Below are 14,956 nucleotides of genomic sequence, written 5' to 3'. Positions count from 1 at the left end.
AATAATCAGTAATTATGTTCCAACTAGAGGCAACAAATGTGGTGTTTATAATGGGGTTTATTGTCTTTGTTGAGTCGCGACGAGACATTGCGTAACACTGGTTGATCACTAACGGCAAATCTTTATAACGTCGTATATAAAAGGTAAAAGAGTTAGCTATAGTTACTAACTATTTAACATATACTTTTTAAAAACCTTACCAATCCTTGACATCCTACTCAAGTCGCGCTGGCAAAGTTGATGTATCGGCTTGATCATCTTCATTTTCCGGATCAGATTCGGGCTCGAGTTGATAAGGAAAGTACCGATGACATTTTATCACCTGTCAGTACAATTGCTTGGGAACCTGATGTTCCAAATATGGTAAGAGGCGTTACATTTCCCTCATACGCTTGCAGTATTCGACCAATCACTACGCACTGGTGAACTGGCCAATCATAGCACACCTCGCTTTTCAGAGCCATGAGCTTTATAAAAAATCTGCACGTTTCAGAGAGGTGGAGCAAAGAGGAGATACAAACATGCACGGTTTGTGGAAAATACAGCGTTTTTGAACCTTAAATCGTGTATACTCATTGCATTACATCTAAAACAAACGATGATATCTGTCATATGACCCCTTTAACAGAATTTTCACATTTCTTAATGTATCTATATTTTATTCATTGGATAAATTAATTGTAATTAATCGTTATAATTGTCAAAGCCTTTAAACAGACAATAAAACGCCATAATCACAATTATTTAATAGACAATTCATGTCAGCCAAATTTCATAATCGTGACAGCCCTAGTAACAAGGATACTCCAATTGAATAAGAATAAGATGTGGGTCAGATTTTTCTATCAATAAACTTTTCAGTATTCCTCACGTGTAAAGTTTCAGTCTATTTCTCACATAAAGCTTTAATAGGTCTTCTATTTGCAGGAAGGTCCGACAACTGTCATTGTACAAAAAAGAGATGTGCGGTATGAGGGTGAATACAAAAATAATAATTTTCGATTTGGTGAACTATTCCTTTAAAACATTTGTTCTACCTTTGGTACTGCTACTGAGCTTCACTCTTTTCCTTTGGCCCACGCCCTGCAGTCCATCCTGATCCTCCTGCCAACCAAACACATGAGAACACACAATTCTCAACAATGACCAGAAATGAAACCATTTTGACAAACACAAGGAAAGCAGTTCCCAACAAAGACAGAAGGGTACGCCCCTCTGTTTGTTTTGATTGGTTGCTGGGACACACATTTTCTATACCAGAAGTCTGTGCATACGTGCCTACCTCTTTGCTAGAGTCCTCGAGAACGGCAGCAGCAGTGGCTCCTAAAATAATAAAACTCCAGTTACAAACACGTCGCAGACTACTGAAATCCTGTTACTATGAGTCACCAACATCCACTTCCTGTAATCCTTTTTGATTTTCTTTGTGTAAATAAAGCAGTGTGAAAAGCAGCAGTGTTACCCAATAGACTTAGCGCCCCTCCTGGAGATTCTGTTGCCCCCGCGGCAGCTCCTCCTGTACCCCTCTCCTCCACTGACACCAAACCTGAACTCTTCAACGCTGACAAATACTTCTCATAGTTCTTCTTGGCATAAACATTCTCTTCTTGACCTGTGAGTGTGGGACAGTGTGGAAATGGGAAAGGTGACAATAGCAACATCAAAATGATTATAGAGGTTACTTTTTCATCTCTGTGTAAAAAGACAAAACTATTTTCTTGAGAATGTCATGATGTAATGCAAGCTTTACAAAGATACAAATGATTGACGGTTTTAAAATGGTTCTTAAAACTCACCTTTTTAAAAAGGTTTTTCATGTTTAACTTGTTTGTAATATCAAAATTTTTGTGCTAATCTTAGCTTGTAGCCAGTTTTTTATTTATTTAATTACTTAACTTCTTTAATAAATTTAATTTATTATGACTTTTTTGTACCACTTTGAGATTTTCTTTAAAATGTAAAGTGCTTTATAAATAAAATGAATTATGATTATTATTTTATTCGCTTTATTCACCGTGTCGTGACACTTACCCATGCTCAGTTCTTTAAAGGTCTGCTGATTGGTTAAGATCTTCGTGAGAACAGTGCGCATGGCCCCGCCCATCTTGGTGAGCTCCTCTAAGAAGGATATTTGCGGCTCTAACTGCTGCAGAACTTTCTGCAGATCTCTGTCGGCAGCAGACTCTGTCAGCACATGATAAGATGTTTGTGTTACAAAATAAAGCAGCACGTGTTACCCCATCGGGCACGATTAGTGCGGGTCAGCTAGTACACACCTAGTACACATGAGGTTCATTCCATGCAAACCAACAGGGAAAGCTGCAGTTGAATGATCATCTTTTTAATTATTTGCATTCGATTTTTTACTGGAAAAGTTAAGCAAGGTATTCGAGTGGTTTTTAGCTCATTAATTAGCTTTAGAATGACTATAAAGTTGACAAAAGTACATTTATGCATGTTGAAAAATCGAAAAAAAAGGGATGTACATTTCAGTCCAATCAAACGTTTCTTTTTGAATGAGAATGGCCCTCCTGCCGACAACATTATTGAATGAACCTAATCTGATTTGTCCCAGAAAAACAGGAAACACAGGTGCTGTAAACATGTCCTCACCTGGTTCAGTGTACCCATCCCTCAGGTACTGAATGATAGTGATGATAAACCGTGGCAGGACCATCTCAGACATGAGCAGGAGATCTTGCGGGACCAACGGTACATTCTCGCCAGTTTTTAACCGATGTCTACTACAAAACCTGCAGTCACACAGAATATGCACATTATAAACCTAATAAACACTGGTACCATGACATCCTGCTTTACTGTTGCCCCTGCGAATATAAAATAACCTGCTCAAAACCCACAAATAAACTATGGTGTTTGTATGTACTGTAATAATATGGGAAAAAAATATTAGAATTCCAAGGCCTCTTTTTTACTTTTTGTTAGTGCAAGCTGGGAGGATATAAAGCAGCTGGTAAAATAAAACAAAAGTCACAATTGCAAACTTGCATTACTCAGGTTATACCGATAAGTGCCAAACAGACATATGTAAATAACAACCATGCCGTAAAAAACGCACATGCGTCCTATGGTGTCACATACATCTTTCTTATGCTATTTTATATTATAAATATCTTGAATATAAAATAATATAATATAAACAGTCACACCATAGGACACACGATGACAAATACTCGTATAGACGGTTTAAAAGCAACAACATAAACAAACGTTACTGCGCATGCACGCTTTGTGGCCCAAACTTAACTTCCGGTACACATCCGTAAAGAATAGTCCCTATTGATAATTTCTGATAGCAAGCAAAAGAAATAAGAAGTAAATTACATTAGCTAGCAAGTTAAAAGTATGTCTAGCAAGTCTCATTTTTAGTTACCAGTAGAAGAACCGTTACTTGGCTAAATTTAAATGCGACTAAGTTACAGGACACATTCAACTAATTGTTTATTTAATAAAAAAATGATTAAATTAAATATAAATAGTTGTATTATTGACCACTAGCCAGCCCAATAAACAAACACAGACCGGAAGTTAACTTAGGGCCAGGCACGTGCGTCTGAATCAGAGGCATATAAAGTAAGCTTAAATACAGTATTTGTACATATGATGATATATATTGTTGATGATTATGCCGATTTATCGTGATACTACGAAATCCTATTGTAATCGAGCTGGCTGCAATATGAAATGTGTCGATGTTTTTTTTAATGAGTAGCTTGTCCGTGAAGCACGGCTCTGGGATCAGTAGGAAATGCTGCTTGATCTAAAAGCAGTGCGAGTTAGAGTCGCTTATAATGTGCATTTGAAAAAGCAACACCCGTCAAACATGATCATTATAAATATACTTTATTATCATAAAAATACCTGATGAGACTTGAGTAACAGTGATAAAAAGATGTCCATAGGCATTTCCTAGAGTCTAGAAGGTGTTATGGTCTTCTTCTGCGGTGCGTATTTAGTGTTTCCGCACGAGAGCGCCCTCTGGCTTTCGGATGCAGCAGCATTTTTCCGTACTTCACTCAAAAGCTGTGCATAAATCACGTGATATTTATCGTCGGTTTATCGTGACAGCCCTACATTTAAGTCTCATTGAGAATGAAGGCGTTATAAAAATGTTTGAATAGAATCTGATCCAAACTTTAGTAGCATAAACTGTGTTCGAAACGGTAAATTTAGTATGTTTCTGAAAGCATGTTTCAGGTAATTTTCTTTTGCAACATTACAAGTATTCATTGTAAAATGTTTTAAACCTAGGAAAATATGTACAGGTTAGGATTTACTAAAACACATTTTTAATGGCAAAGATTTCCCCCTTTCCTGTAAATAACACCAAATAAGAGATCGGCATCTACCAGCTTTCACCAAACCTTTTCACAATCGAATCCACATCAACAAGAAACCCGACAAACTGACAAATATACTCACTGCAGCAGATCTAAATTCAACCTATTATATGAATTTCTATGTATCTGTCTAGAATATGTCTGATTATATGTACAGACATATGTCTATTTATAGTCATACCTAGACAGACTTTAAACACAACATCAGATTTTTTATCCATCTATCTAGCAACATAAATATTGCAGTGAAGGCCCTTTCGTGTGTCTGTAGTGTCCGAAGAAGCGAGGAGACCTGTCACTGACCCTGTGGGTGGGTTAAAAATAACCCAGACTGTGTCACTCTCAGTAAGGCAGTGATCAGGTGCCACAGCACACTCCACACCATTAACCCCCCTGACAGGCCGTCTGCAGTGCACAGCGGTGTCTCAATACCCACTAGGTCGTCTATACTCAGCATTTACACAAAGGAGAACCATGTTGTAAACATCTGGAATATTTAGATTTTATATATTAATATAGTGAACCAACCATGCTGGATACAGCTAGAATGTATGTAGATGGGCAGTTCACTCGGTTTTGGACTATTATGTCCAAAAGTGCACAAGGCTGCTGATTCTGCTGCCGATTATGAATGCAAGGCGCAAAAAACATGACTGACTATGTTGCTGACTTTGAATGACGATCGAAACATTTTATGATTTGAAACGCAGTGTTTTTCAACAATGATGCTCTTTAGGACTAGGACGCTCAAACGCTCCTGACCTGTAAGCACAGCTAGGTGGGATTTGTCCAAAATATGATGCGCAATGACAATGTCTGGGTAGTCAGCTCACTAGGTTTAGGACAACACAAAATGCAGCTGATTAGAACACCCCCACTGTCACATTTACAGTACATGAAGGTCCAAAATTCTGTCACCTCAGACGGCACACAAGATATAAAAAATGCCCCAAAACATAGGTAGACGGTTCCCTAGGTATGGAGACTACATTGTTCAGATGATCCTGTTTCTAAAAGCACCATGCCATAATGCCCAAAACAGTCACGCTAAAGCACTTAATAGGCTTTACGCCTTTAATGTCTCAATAATGCTAACGTTACCAGTAAGGAACACCCCCAAAGATGATGTCCAAAAATGACGTCCAAGTAGACAGCTCACTGGACTTTAGACCCTAATGCTTTAAATCCTGCTACTTGGGTTTTTATGAGGGCTAACAACAATGTCTCTCGGTAGTCAGCACAGATCACTAGGTTTAAAATTGCAGCTGATTAGGAACACGCCCCAAAACACTGTCTATAATAGCCCGAAGTGTAACCACCTCCGAAAGTGATATGCTATAAAAGCCCCCCAAACTATGTCTAGGTAGACAGCTGACTACTACGCTTCAAAACACGGCTATGCTACAACGCCCAAAACGACATGTAAGCAGGTACGTTAGTCGAATAGGTGTTGACAGTCCCTGTCAAGACAGTCCGATCTCCCGTCAGACTAGATACTGACCCGCTCTCTCTCATCACGTTCCCGTCTCCGCAGTCGCAGGCCCCACCGGCCTGACTCCGGAACATGTTGAAATCGTGGCCCGTATGATCACCGTTATTGAAACACTCCGCGCACAGAGACATGCACGGCGAGATGCCGCACGTCCGGCAGCGGTACGCCACGAAGTTTGCGGTCCACACCAGCCCGCAAAGAGTGGCGTTATCGTAGGATCGGACGGTCAGGCAGAACTCGTCGAACCCTTCCCCTCCGGCCAGAAGCCATTTACACCACTCTAGCGCCTCTGGGTCCGAGCCCCGCTCCGGATTTAGCACGCTATCCAGAAGCTCCTGCAGCTGTCGCAGCCCTGAGCTGTTGTCAGTCCGCTTGAGGTCAGCCTTCAGATGGGCGGCGGTGGATTTCTTGTCCCGGCGTAGCAGCGACGCCGCCATCATGCGCTCCGGGTTTGTTGTGCTCACTTTATTTTGGTTGTCTTGTTGCTGTCTTCACGGCGCTTCTCGCGAGATGTTGTCTCCACTATGGAAATAGAATAAGCGGATAGGGTGAAACAGAAGTGCTGAAATGGGCGGGGCTTAGACCTCAAAACTCACCACTTCACAGGAATACTACTGGGTCGGACTTCTATTTGTACAGCGATACTGTTTCTTTTAATGAACGTACTTTTGAAGATAATGCTTTTAATGTGTATTTTCTTTATTAGACTAAAACAACCTGAAATACGGATTTGGCTTTTTTTAGTCAGCGAGCGTGTGTGCAGCAAGCTTAATGTTGCTCTCGCGAGGTTTTGTACATGTATTTACTGCACTACTGTTTCTCTCGCGATGTTTTTCGCTTGATTCATTTTTTGGGTTGTGCAGGGCAGGCGGCTGGGAAATATGTAGAACTAACGTAAAGATTTAGCAACTTTAATAGCATTTAGTAACATTAAAACAATGTTTTAATACTTTTTGTCATTTAAAACCGTCGTTTACTCGCTTATAACAGCTTGAGATTAAAACATGTGAAGAAATAAGCATTTATTTACAGACCCTAAATTTGAACTAATATTTAAAAATATTTTTTGATGACATATAGGGCAGATAATAAAGTAATATATGTAAATATATGAATGAACATTTTATTATTATTAATAATAATAATAAAATAAAATAAAATAATACATTTAAGTTGTCAGTTAAGACATTTTCAGCTTCACGTTGAACTTGTGTGTCATTTTCTGTCCACTGCTTTTGAGCTATTCTGCTTTAATCCTTGTGGCTAAATATAACCACCTCCAAACATTTTATTTCTAAAAACAAAGCACTGTTTATTAAACATTCAGTAACAAACAAACAGCCCATATCAAGAAAAACAACGTTTCCTTTTTAGCAAATTGTACACACTGGCTTCTATACAATCCTATTGCATGGATGTACGATATGCATGGAGTACGGTAGAGATGAGAACTCCTGATTATCGAGGCTTACTGGTTCTGAAGGAAACATCATAGTCTAGGGGATGCTCGGTTTCATTTCAGTAGCCGCTCTGAATTATTTGCTGTTAAAAGGCAAATAACATCACATTCTGATGTTATTGTTGGTTTTAGATGTGAAATTCAGATGACGATACAGTGGTTATGTAAAACAGAGTGGAAGCATTGTACAGCGGCTGCTGACAAAGTTAAACAAGATAGAAACATTGTCACAGCTGTTGGTGACAAGGTAATATTAAGCATAGGGCGATTGTCCCGATGCCGAATTCACACGAGTGTCATGCTGTGTGTCTTTATTCTACACTGCTGTGTAACCGTTCACTGAGATGTTTTGTCGTCTGTCAGACAGTTCGACTATTAGTAGTTTTTTACAGTAATAGCAATTAAAGCATATATTTCCTGATTTGGTCACATTGTCCTCTACAAGTGTTCATGAATGTGATGAAATGATGTAACAGCTGACGGATGACTGCTGTAAAACATTCAGCTTGACATTTAACACTTCTGACTGCACATATACTGTACAACAATGCAGAACTAGACTGTCAAACCGTCGGATGTAAACCTCTGATTTAATGCACATGAAATGCCTGGACATTCCTACAATACATAAATGCGTTACAAATAATACATCAAAAAGGGAATTTAAGGCTTTGGGGTTTCTTCCTGGACATTGAGTGGGATTTGGTATAAATAAGTGCAGTTTAATAACTAAAACGAAAAAGAATCGGGAGACAAATGAAGAGAAACGTACAGTCAAAACATTCATGGTATAGTTCACACTTTCTATTTGAATACATTCCAGATATTCATGACACCCGAAAGCTGATATATCATCATGGGAATGTTGAGGTTTTTTCTGCGTGCAGGTATGTTTGTACATGTACTGTATATTTGACACTTTGTCGTTTATCGTCCATGAATTTGTGAAAATAGATCTGCTGCATGTGAAGATGTCTCATAAAACACAACTTCTACCTGAACCGTTTTGCTTTTTTACTGACCCCAGTTTATTCAAGATCAGTTTACCCCAAAATACAAATTCTGTCTTCATTTGGTGCTTGCCCGTTCACCTTTTTCAAAATATCTCTTTTTGTGTTCTACGGGGAAAATGATGTCAGAAAGGTTCAGTAGTGAGTAAAATATCACAGAATTCTTCAGCAACTGACAACACATCTGAATCTGGTATATCACAGAGAGGCGGGTTCTTCAACACATCATCCTAAAATTGAACTACGAGATTGAGTGATGTCACTATTTCTAGCTATGCAACCATTCCAGTGTACCTGTACAGTAGTTTCTCAATCTATGAATCACTAACAGTCTCACATTCCTTATATTATTTACTTCAATAAATAATAACTCCCAGTTCAGACTTGCAATCTGCAAGAAACAGTTTGTCTTAAAGCACTGCATGTAATATGCTGTAACGGTCTCCTTCAGCCCGCGTACGTTCTCATAAGGTGTTACCCATGGTGCTGCTTACGAGTCCTTTAACGTTCTCCACAGGTCTGACGTCATGCAGCTGTTTGCGTCTGTCTATAAACGCAGCCAGTCGGACGGTGTCCAGTGGCGTTTTGGAGTAATCCCCACTGTGAGCGCTGACCCAGGGGTGCTGCAGGCACGTGGCCGAGCTCGGCCTTTTCCTGGGGTCCTGGTTCAGCGTGGACACGATGAAGTCTCTGGCGGCCTGGCTGACCCCACAGAAGTACTCCTCTGGAAAGCAGAAGTCCAGCCTGCAGATGTTGACGCAGGTCTCCTCCAGACTCTCGTCCAGAAACGGGGACACACCGCTGAGCTTGACGTAGGCCAGCACCCCTACGCTCCAAACGTCCGTGGACAGGGAGACCGGGGCACCCTGGATGAGCTCGGGGGCGGCAAACTCAGGGTTCCCCAGGAGGAGATGCACGTAACGGTGACTGGAGACCTGTACAGCATCACCCAGATCTGTGAGCTTCACACAGGGCAACGGCACATGGAGGTCCACCAACAGGTTTTCAGGCTAAGGAAGAGGAAAGAATTGATATCTTGCACAGTTCAGCATTACTCGAGTTTATAGGGTTTTGCAATACATATAATGTTTCACCTTGAGGTCCAGATGAGCGACTCCGCAGGTGTGCAGGTGCTGTAGAGCTTCCAGTGTGTCTTTAATGAAGAACGCCACCTTCTCCTCCATCAGCTCATCATGAGCCACCAGATAATCCAGCAGACGGCCATCCTCAACACTAAACAAATACAATCATACCACTCAATTCAGCCTTTCAAATATCTAAAATTCTTTATTGCTAAAAAAGTCTGTAAAATGATGCTGAACATATGAAAAACGGAAGACAGATATTTACAATATAGGAAAATTGATAACACTTTAGTATAAGACCAATTATCACTTTTGACTAGTTGCTTATTACACCTTGTCTACACCTGACGCGACCGTCACAACGCGACACGACACGTGGTTTGTTCTAACGGGATTGTCGCATCGTCACGCTGCGCCATATCCAGTGTGAGCAAAATTATAAAAAATGATCATTCTAATGCATTGTCTTTTGTCGTGTCGCGCTGTGCGGCGGCTCCTGATGTAGACACGGTATTAGAATGCCTATTATTAGCATATTGGCTGTTTATTAGTACTTTTAAAGCGCATATTCTGCATGACCATATTCTAATGCTGAGTTCACACCAATCGCGAATTAAACGTTTTGCGTGAGTAAATTACGTACACAGTCAATGCAAAGACGCGAACTCGCGGCAGGCGAATGAAGCGAATTTTCAAACTCGAGCGAGAAATTTGCGCGAAGAGCTCATTGACACCTTCTGTTTGACGCATGAAGACACTCCCCGTCACGTGATGTTTTTCTCCTCACTCGCGCAAAAACAACGAACTTTTCCCAAGAGTAATAAAGAGCGTGAAATGCGATTGTTCGCGCTTGGTGTGAACACAGCATAAATCCCTAATCCTACCCAATACCTAAATCTAACAACCTTACTAGCTATTAACAAGGAACAAATTAGTAGTTTATTGAGGCAAAAGTTGTAGTTAATGGCTTTTAATAGCGAGAATTGGACCTTTAAATAAGGTGTGACCGAAAATTGTGATTCATGACATAATGCCGTAACAGAAGTCACAATTTGAAAAATTTCCCCCAACAAGAAAACCTCACATCAATAAGGAACCTATTACTCCCTTTCAACTGTACCATTTAATCATTTTGGAAAGTAGAAACATTCCTAAAACAGAACAGGTGTGACTGCTGGACCTTGCAGTAGATGGATTTACTCACAGCTCAAGAACCAGCATGTAGGCTGTGGGTGATTCATAGGTGTCAATTAGCGCCACCAGCTGAGGATGCTGAACATGACGCAGGATGTCGGCCTCATGGGCCACCTGGTCCTTCTTCTGCATCTTCTTATTGACAAACTTCACAGCCACTTCCTTTTTACTGGTCTTACTCAAACACTTTCTCACCACAGAGAAACGACCCCTGCAACAGACAAGAGACACATTAAAGAATCTCCTTGTTTGTTAAAGACGGGGTGAAGCATTTTGAACGTCATGTTTACCGTCCAATTTCACATTGTTCTGTGAACGCCGTTTCAAAGTTGTCTTTCCAATGGATTCCGGTGCCGTCATGTGTCGAGGCTTCATAGAGGAAAAGATTTCGTCAAACAAATAACCGTGACTTAAGGGTTTTTTTTCACACTATATTTAAAGGGGTCATGCTTGTATTAGACACGGAAAATTGCAAAAATGAAAGTGTCGGAAACTAAAGATGCATTCTATCTAAAAGCGAATGCTTATTTGACTAAGACCGCCCAAATGTATACTCAAGTAAGGTGGGCGTACCTGTCAGTACAATTGAAGAGGAACCTGATGTTCCAAATATGGTAAGAGGCGTTACATTTCCCTCACACGCTTGCAGTATTCGACCAATCACTACGCACTGGTGAACTGGCCAATCATAGCACACCTCGCTTTTCAGAGCCATGAGCTTTGTAAAAAATCTGCGCGTTTCAGAGAGGCGGAGCAAAGAGGAGATACAAACATGCACGGTATGTGGAAAAAACAGCGTTTTTGAACCTTAAATCCTGTATACTCATTACATCTAAACCAAACATATGACCCCTTTAATGTAAGTGGTGTATTTACCTGTGCTGGGTAATGTCACCATGTTTGAGGGCTCGCTGGTTGGACTGATGCCCCATGGGTTACTGGCACTGACCCTGAACTGGTAGTGACCACCAGGAATCAGATTCTCAATCTTCACGCACACGTCCGTAGTGGAGACCACCGACTGCTGCCACACCAGAGAATCTGCTTACACACACAGTAGGTTTGTTTTGTAGGTTAAAGTATGTCTTCACCACATTCTTTTGTTTCCAAAATCCACGAAATGACATTTGAAACGCCCTTTTATTGTCATTACAACAGAAATCTCTGGTAATTATTCTCTCTCAGTGTTGCTGAACTGGGACTGCTGGGAATTTACCTTCCTGCCTGTATTCCACAGTGTAGCTGGAGATGGAGGAGTTTCCTGAGCTGGCTGGAGGAAGCCAGTGGACAATCACAGAAGTGCTGCTGGATTCCTGTGCCACAGGCCGAGCGGGGGCTGCTGGGATACCTGCACCACAGAACACGAGTTAGTGACAGAATGTGGGAAGATCAGATGAATGATCTCATCATCATCTCTTTTGACCTTGAACTTTGATAGACGCCGAAGAGGAGGCCGTGCCGTGCTCATTGACAGCCACACAGGTGTAGATGCCTGTATCCTGCGGCATGAGATTGCAGATCTTCAACACTATATCACCTGCTTCCCTGCGGAGAAAGAGAGGGGGATGAGCGTATTTGATACATTAGATCAACAACATGGATTTTTCCTTTTTTGTGTGGAAAATGTATATTCATTTTTCATAATACTACTTTTATATGAAATGATTAAATGATAACAGTATATACAATGGGATAAGAAAATGTTCATTCAGCAACTGCAATAGATTTTAGATCTGACACAAGAGAGAAGCTTCAATCAGTTAAAGCTGAATGGAAACTTCCTGAAAAATGAAACGACCTACGACACTGAGATGTATGAGTTCACAAGGGCAACGATTTTCCCACAAAACAAATGCATGAGGGGAATAGAAGGTGTTCTTAAAAACAAGGATGACATTGTGAATAAACACTTTTTACTTTCTGCTCTAAAGCTCTGTGAATCTGTACTGTACCTGATATCAATGGTGAATCTGTTATTGTTGACCAGCAGGCTCTGATCTGGTCCTTTGAGCGTGATGGTGGGTTTGGGTCGAGCGCAAACTTTACAGCACAGAACCACCGTTTCTCCCAAAGCACACGTGACGTCAGCAAGAGGGGTCAGAAACTCTGGAGCCACTTTATTACAGAAAGGAGACCACACATGTACATAGTAAAAATGCAGTTCCTAAATTCAGTTTGAAAAGCCACAACATCTTTCACTCAGACTTACCCTCTTGGATGAAATTAGGGTTCAACAACTGTAACAAAAAAAAGAGGAGCATTACATGTGCATCTCGAAACGTTAACTGACATTTAAAACAACGCGAAAATAAGGTAAACAATGTGTTTTGTGACACAAATTGTGTTTTAGCACAAGCCAGCAGAGGGCAATAGCACATGAGATTTATACCAACTCGAAACAAAAGCTATTATCACAATGACACATATACTGATAGTATTTCTGCAGGAATGTATGGTGTGCACACATTTTCTATATTCATACACAATATCTGGATGGCCTGCTGCATGCGCCCGTTTTGAGTGTGATGAATTAAAAATGCAAGCAATATTATATTAAATATTTATATTATTACAGTCCAGAAGAGAGCAGGTTCAGTTTTTTAACACCACAGGTGTTAACTTATAACTTATATTTATATATGTGACCCTGGATCACAAAACCAGTCTTAACGGGAACATTTTTAGTAAAAGACAAAAATACATTGTGTGGGTCAAAATGATCGATTTTTCTTTTATGCCAAAAATCATTAGGATATTAAGTAAAGATCATGTTCCATGAAGATATTTTGTAAATTGCCTACCTTAAATATATAAAAACTTTATTTTTGTGAGTGGATGGTCTGCCACAGTGCCCCTGATTAACAACTTCAAAGGCGATTTTCTCAATATTTTGATTTTTTGCGCTCTCAGATTCCTGAGTTTTAAACGGTTGTATCTCAGCCAGATATTGTCCTATTCTAACAACTCATACATCAATAGAAATCTTATTTATTCAGCTTTCAGATTATGTAAACATCTCAATTTCGAAAAATTGACCCATAAGACTGGTTTTGTTGTCCAGGGTCACATATATATATAAAACATTAATATAACATTTATATGTTATAAGTTATATAACTTATACATTTGAACAAAATACAACCACGAGAACATTTATAATCCAACCATAATGTTAAATAAATATCTTTAAGATTTAATTAATAAAATAAATAAAAATGAAATTTTCCATAGACCACATCTTGCGAAATGGTCCATATTGTCTGTTGATTTTAAGAAATACAATGTACAAAAACAACTAGTAAGATTTTTTTACTTCATTTTTTGGTGTAAATTTGCAAACAGTTCTTTTTTTAAGTAAAGTTTACTTTAACTTGTACTTATTTTTTTGGCGTAAATTTGTGCAAAATCTGCACACAGTTTTTTTAAAGTACATTTTAATAATAAAAAAACTTTACAACAAAAATTTAAGTAAAATTTGATTTTAAAAACTTTTACACAAATTTACACAAAAAATTAAGTAAATCCTATAGTTGCCTTTTACAGTGTAGTATGCAGTATGGGTAGCATACTAGGGTTACTCTCTTCAACACACACATTAAGTTAAAACAAAATATACGTTTGTCAAATGAAAACAACATTGCTCATTTAAAAGGTGTGCAGATTGTTTTTGTGTGTTTTATAAACCTTCCTTACGTAGTACCAAATTCATTTATTCACGGGACACTACAGGGCAGCATGCATTAAGCACAGTGTCTCTACCTCCATGCTAGTTTTAGGGTCCAATTCATCCTCGCAGTCGGACTCGTCTGAGCTGCGGGACTCCTGTGTTTCAGGGTGAAAGAGAGACATTAAACACCTCACGGCACAAAATTAAAGCAGGACCGGGTTTATGGTCTGACAGAAATCCAGGTCAGCATATTACAAAATAGAAAAATACGAGTTTCTAATCCATATCAAGACAAAATCAAGTCTGGTTTATTATCTTAAAGTCAACATGAAATAAAAAATATTTACCAAACCCTTTAATTTTACAATCCCTTCCCTCTTAACACCTGTCCAATAAGGAAACTTCGTGATCCAATCCAACATAATCTCAAAGGAATTTGTAACTATTTTACTAATGAATTCGTACAATGTGAATCATACAAAAACGTATGATTATTACAAAATAGTGAAGCCCCTCCCCCTGCAAAAGCAAATCGTACTAAAACATACGAATAAGATCGAAAAGCCACTTCGTAAAAAGATTAATGCTGTTTTTCTCATTCAGTATTCTGTTTCCTCAAAAATACTTTCGATTTCAGTATAATGGGCCTAAAAATGCAGTGTCATGTTGACTTTAAGGGTTATTCAAA

The 14,956-nt window shown here is 39.4% G+C and overlaps 2 protein-coding genes across 5 annotated transcripts in view; both read right to left on the bottom strand.

Annotated features, from left to right (window-relative positions):
* Positions 1-6,367, bottom strand: part of ubr3 (ubiquitin protein ligase E3 component n-recognin 3) — a 49,144-nt gene extending 42,777 nt beyond the window's left edge. For both annotated transcript variants that reach the window (XM_057335730.1, XM_057335731.1), the window contains exons 1-6: positions 5,863-6,367; positions 2,614-2,753; positions 2,032-2,184; positions 1,463-1,612; positions 1,283-1,323; positions 1,038-1,104 (exon numbers count right to left, since the gene is read on the bottom strand). In XM_057335730.1, the coding sequence (XP_057191713.1) occupies positions 1,038-1,104; positions 1,283-1,323; positions 1,463-1,612; positions 2,032-2,184; positions 2,614-2,753; positions 5,863-6,293 (982 nt within the window). In that variant the 5' untranslated portion in view covers positions 6,294-6,367. The remainder of the gene's footprint in view (positions 1-1,037; positions 1,105-1,282; positions 1,324-1,462; positions 1,613-2,031; positions 2,185-2,613; positions 2,754-5,862) is intronic.
* Positions 6,368-7,034: 667 nt separating this feature from the next.
* The window catches only part of kalrna (kalirin RhoGEF kinase a), a 130,741-nt gene continuing 122,819 nt past the window's right edge, over positions 7,035-14,956 (bottom strand). For all 3 annotated transcript variants that reach the window (XM_057336703.1, XM_057336702.1, XM_057336704.1), the window contains 10 exons: positions 14,361-14,423; positions 12,811-12,838; positions 12,554-12,716; positions 12,025-12,146; positions 11,818-11,949; positions 11,478-11,642; positions 10,892-10,970; positions 10,612-10,812; positions 9,417-9,555; positions 7,035-9,332 (listed from right to left, as the gene is read on the bottom strand). In XM_057336703.1, coding sequence (XP_057192686.1) covers positions 8,787-9,332; positions 9,417-9,555; positions 10,612-10,812; positions 10,892-10,970; positions 11,478-11,642; positions 11,818-11,949; positions 12,025-12,146; positions 12,554-12,716; positions 12,811-12,838; positions 14,361-14,423 — 1,638 coding nt within the window. In that variant the 3' untranslated portion in view covers positions 7,035-8,786. The remainder of the gene's footprint in view (positions 9,333-9,416; positions 9,556-10,611; positions 10,813-10,891; positions 10,971-11,477; positions 11,643-11,817; positions 11,950-12,024; positions 12,147-12,553; positions 12,717-12,810; positions 12,839-14,360; positions 14,424-14,956) is intronic.

The sequence above is a fragment of the Triplophysa rosa genome, linkage group LG6 (genome assembly GCF_024868665.1).
Source record: "Triplophysa rosa linkage group LG6, Trosa_1v2, whole genome shotgun sequence".
Taxonomy (NCBI): domain Eukaryota; kingdom Metazoa; phylum Chordata; class Actinopteri; order Cypriniformes; family Nemacheilidae; genus Triplophysa; species Triplophysa rosa.
The sequence above is the reverse complement of the archived record's forward strand: the minus strand, read 5'-3'. Positions and strand labels throughout refer to the sequence as shown.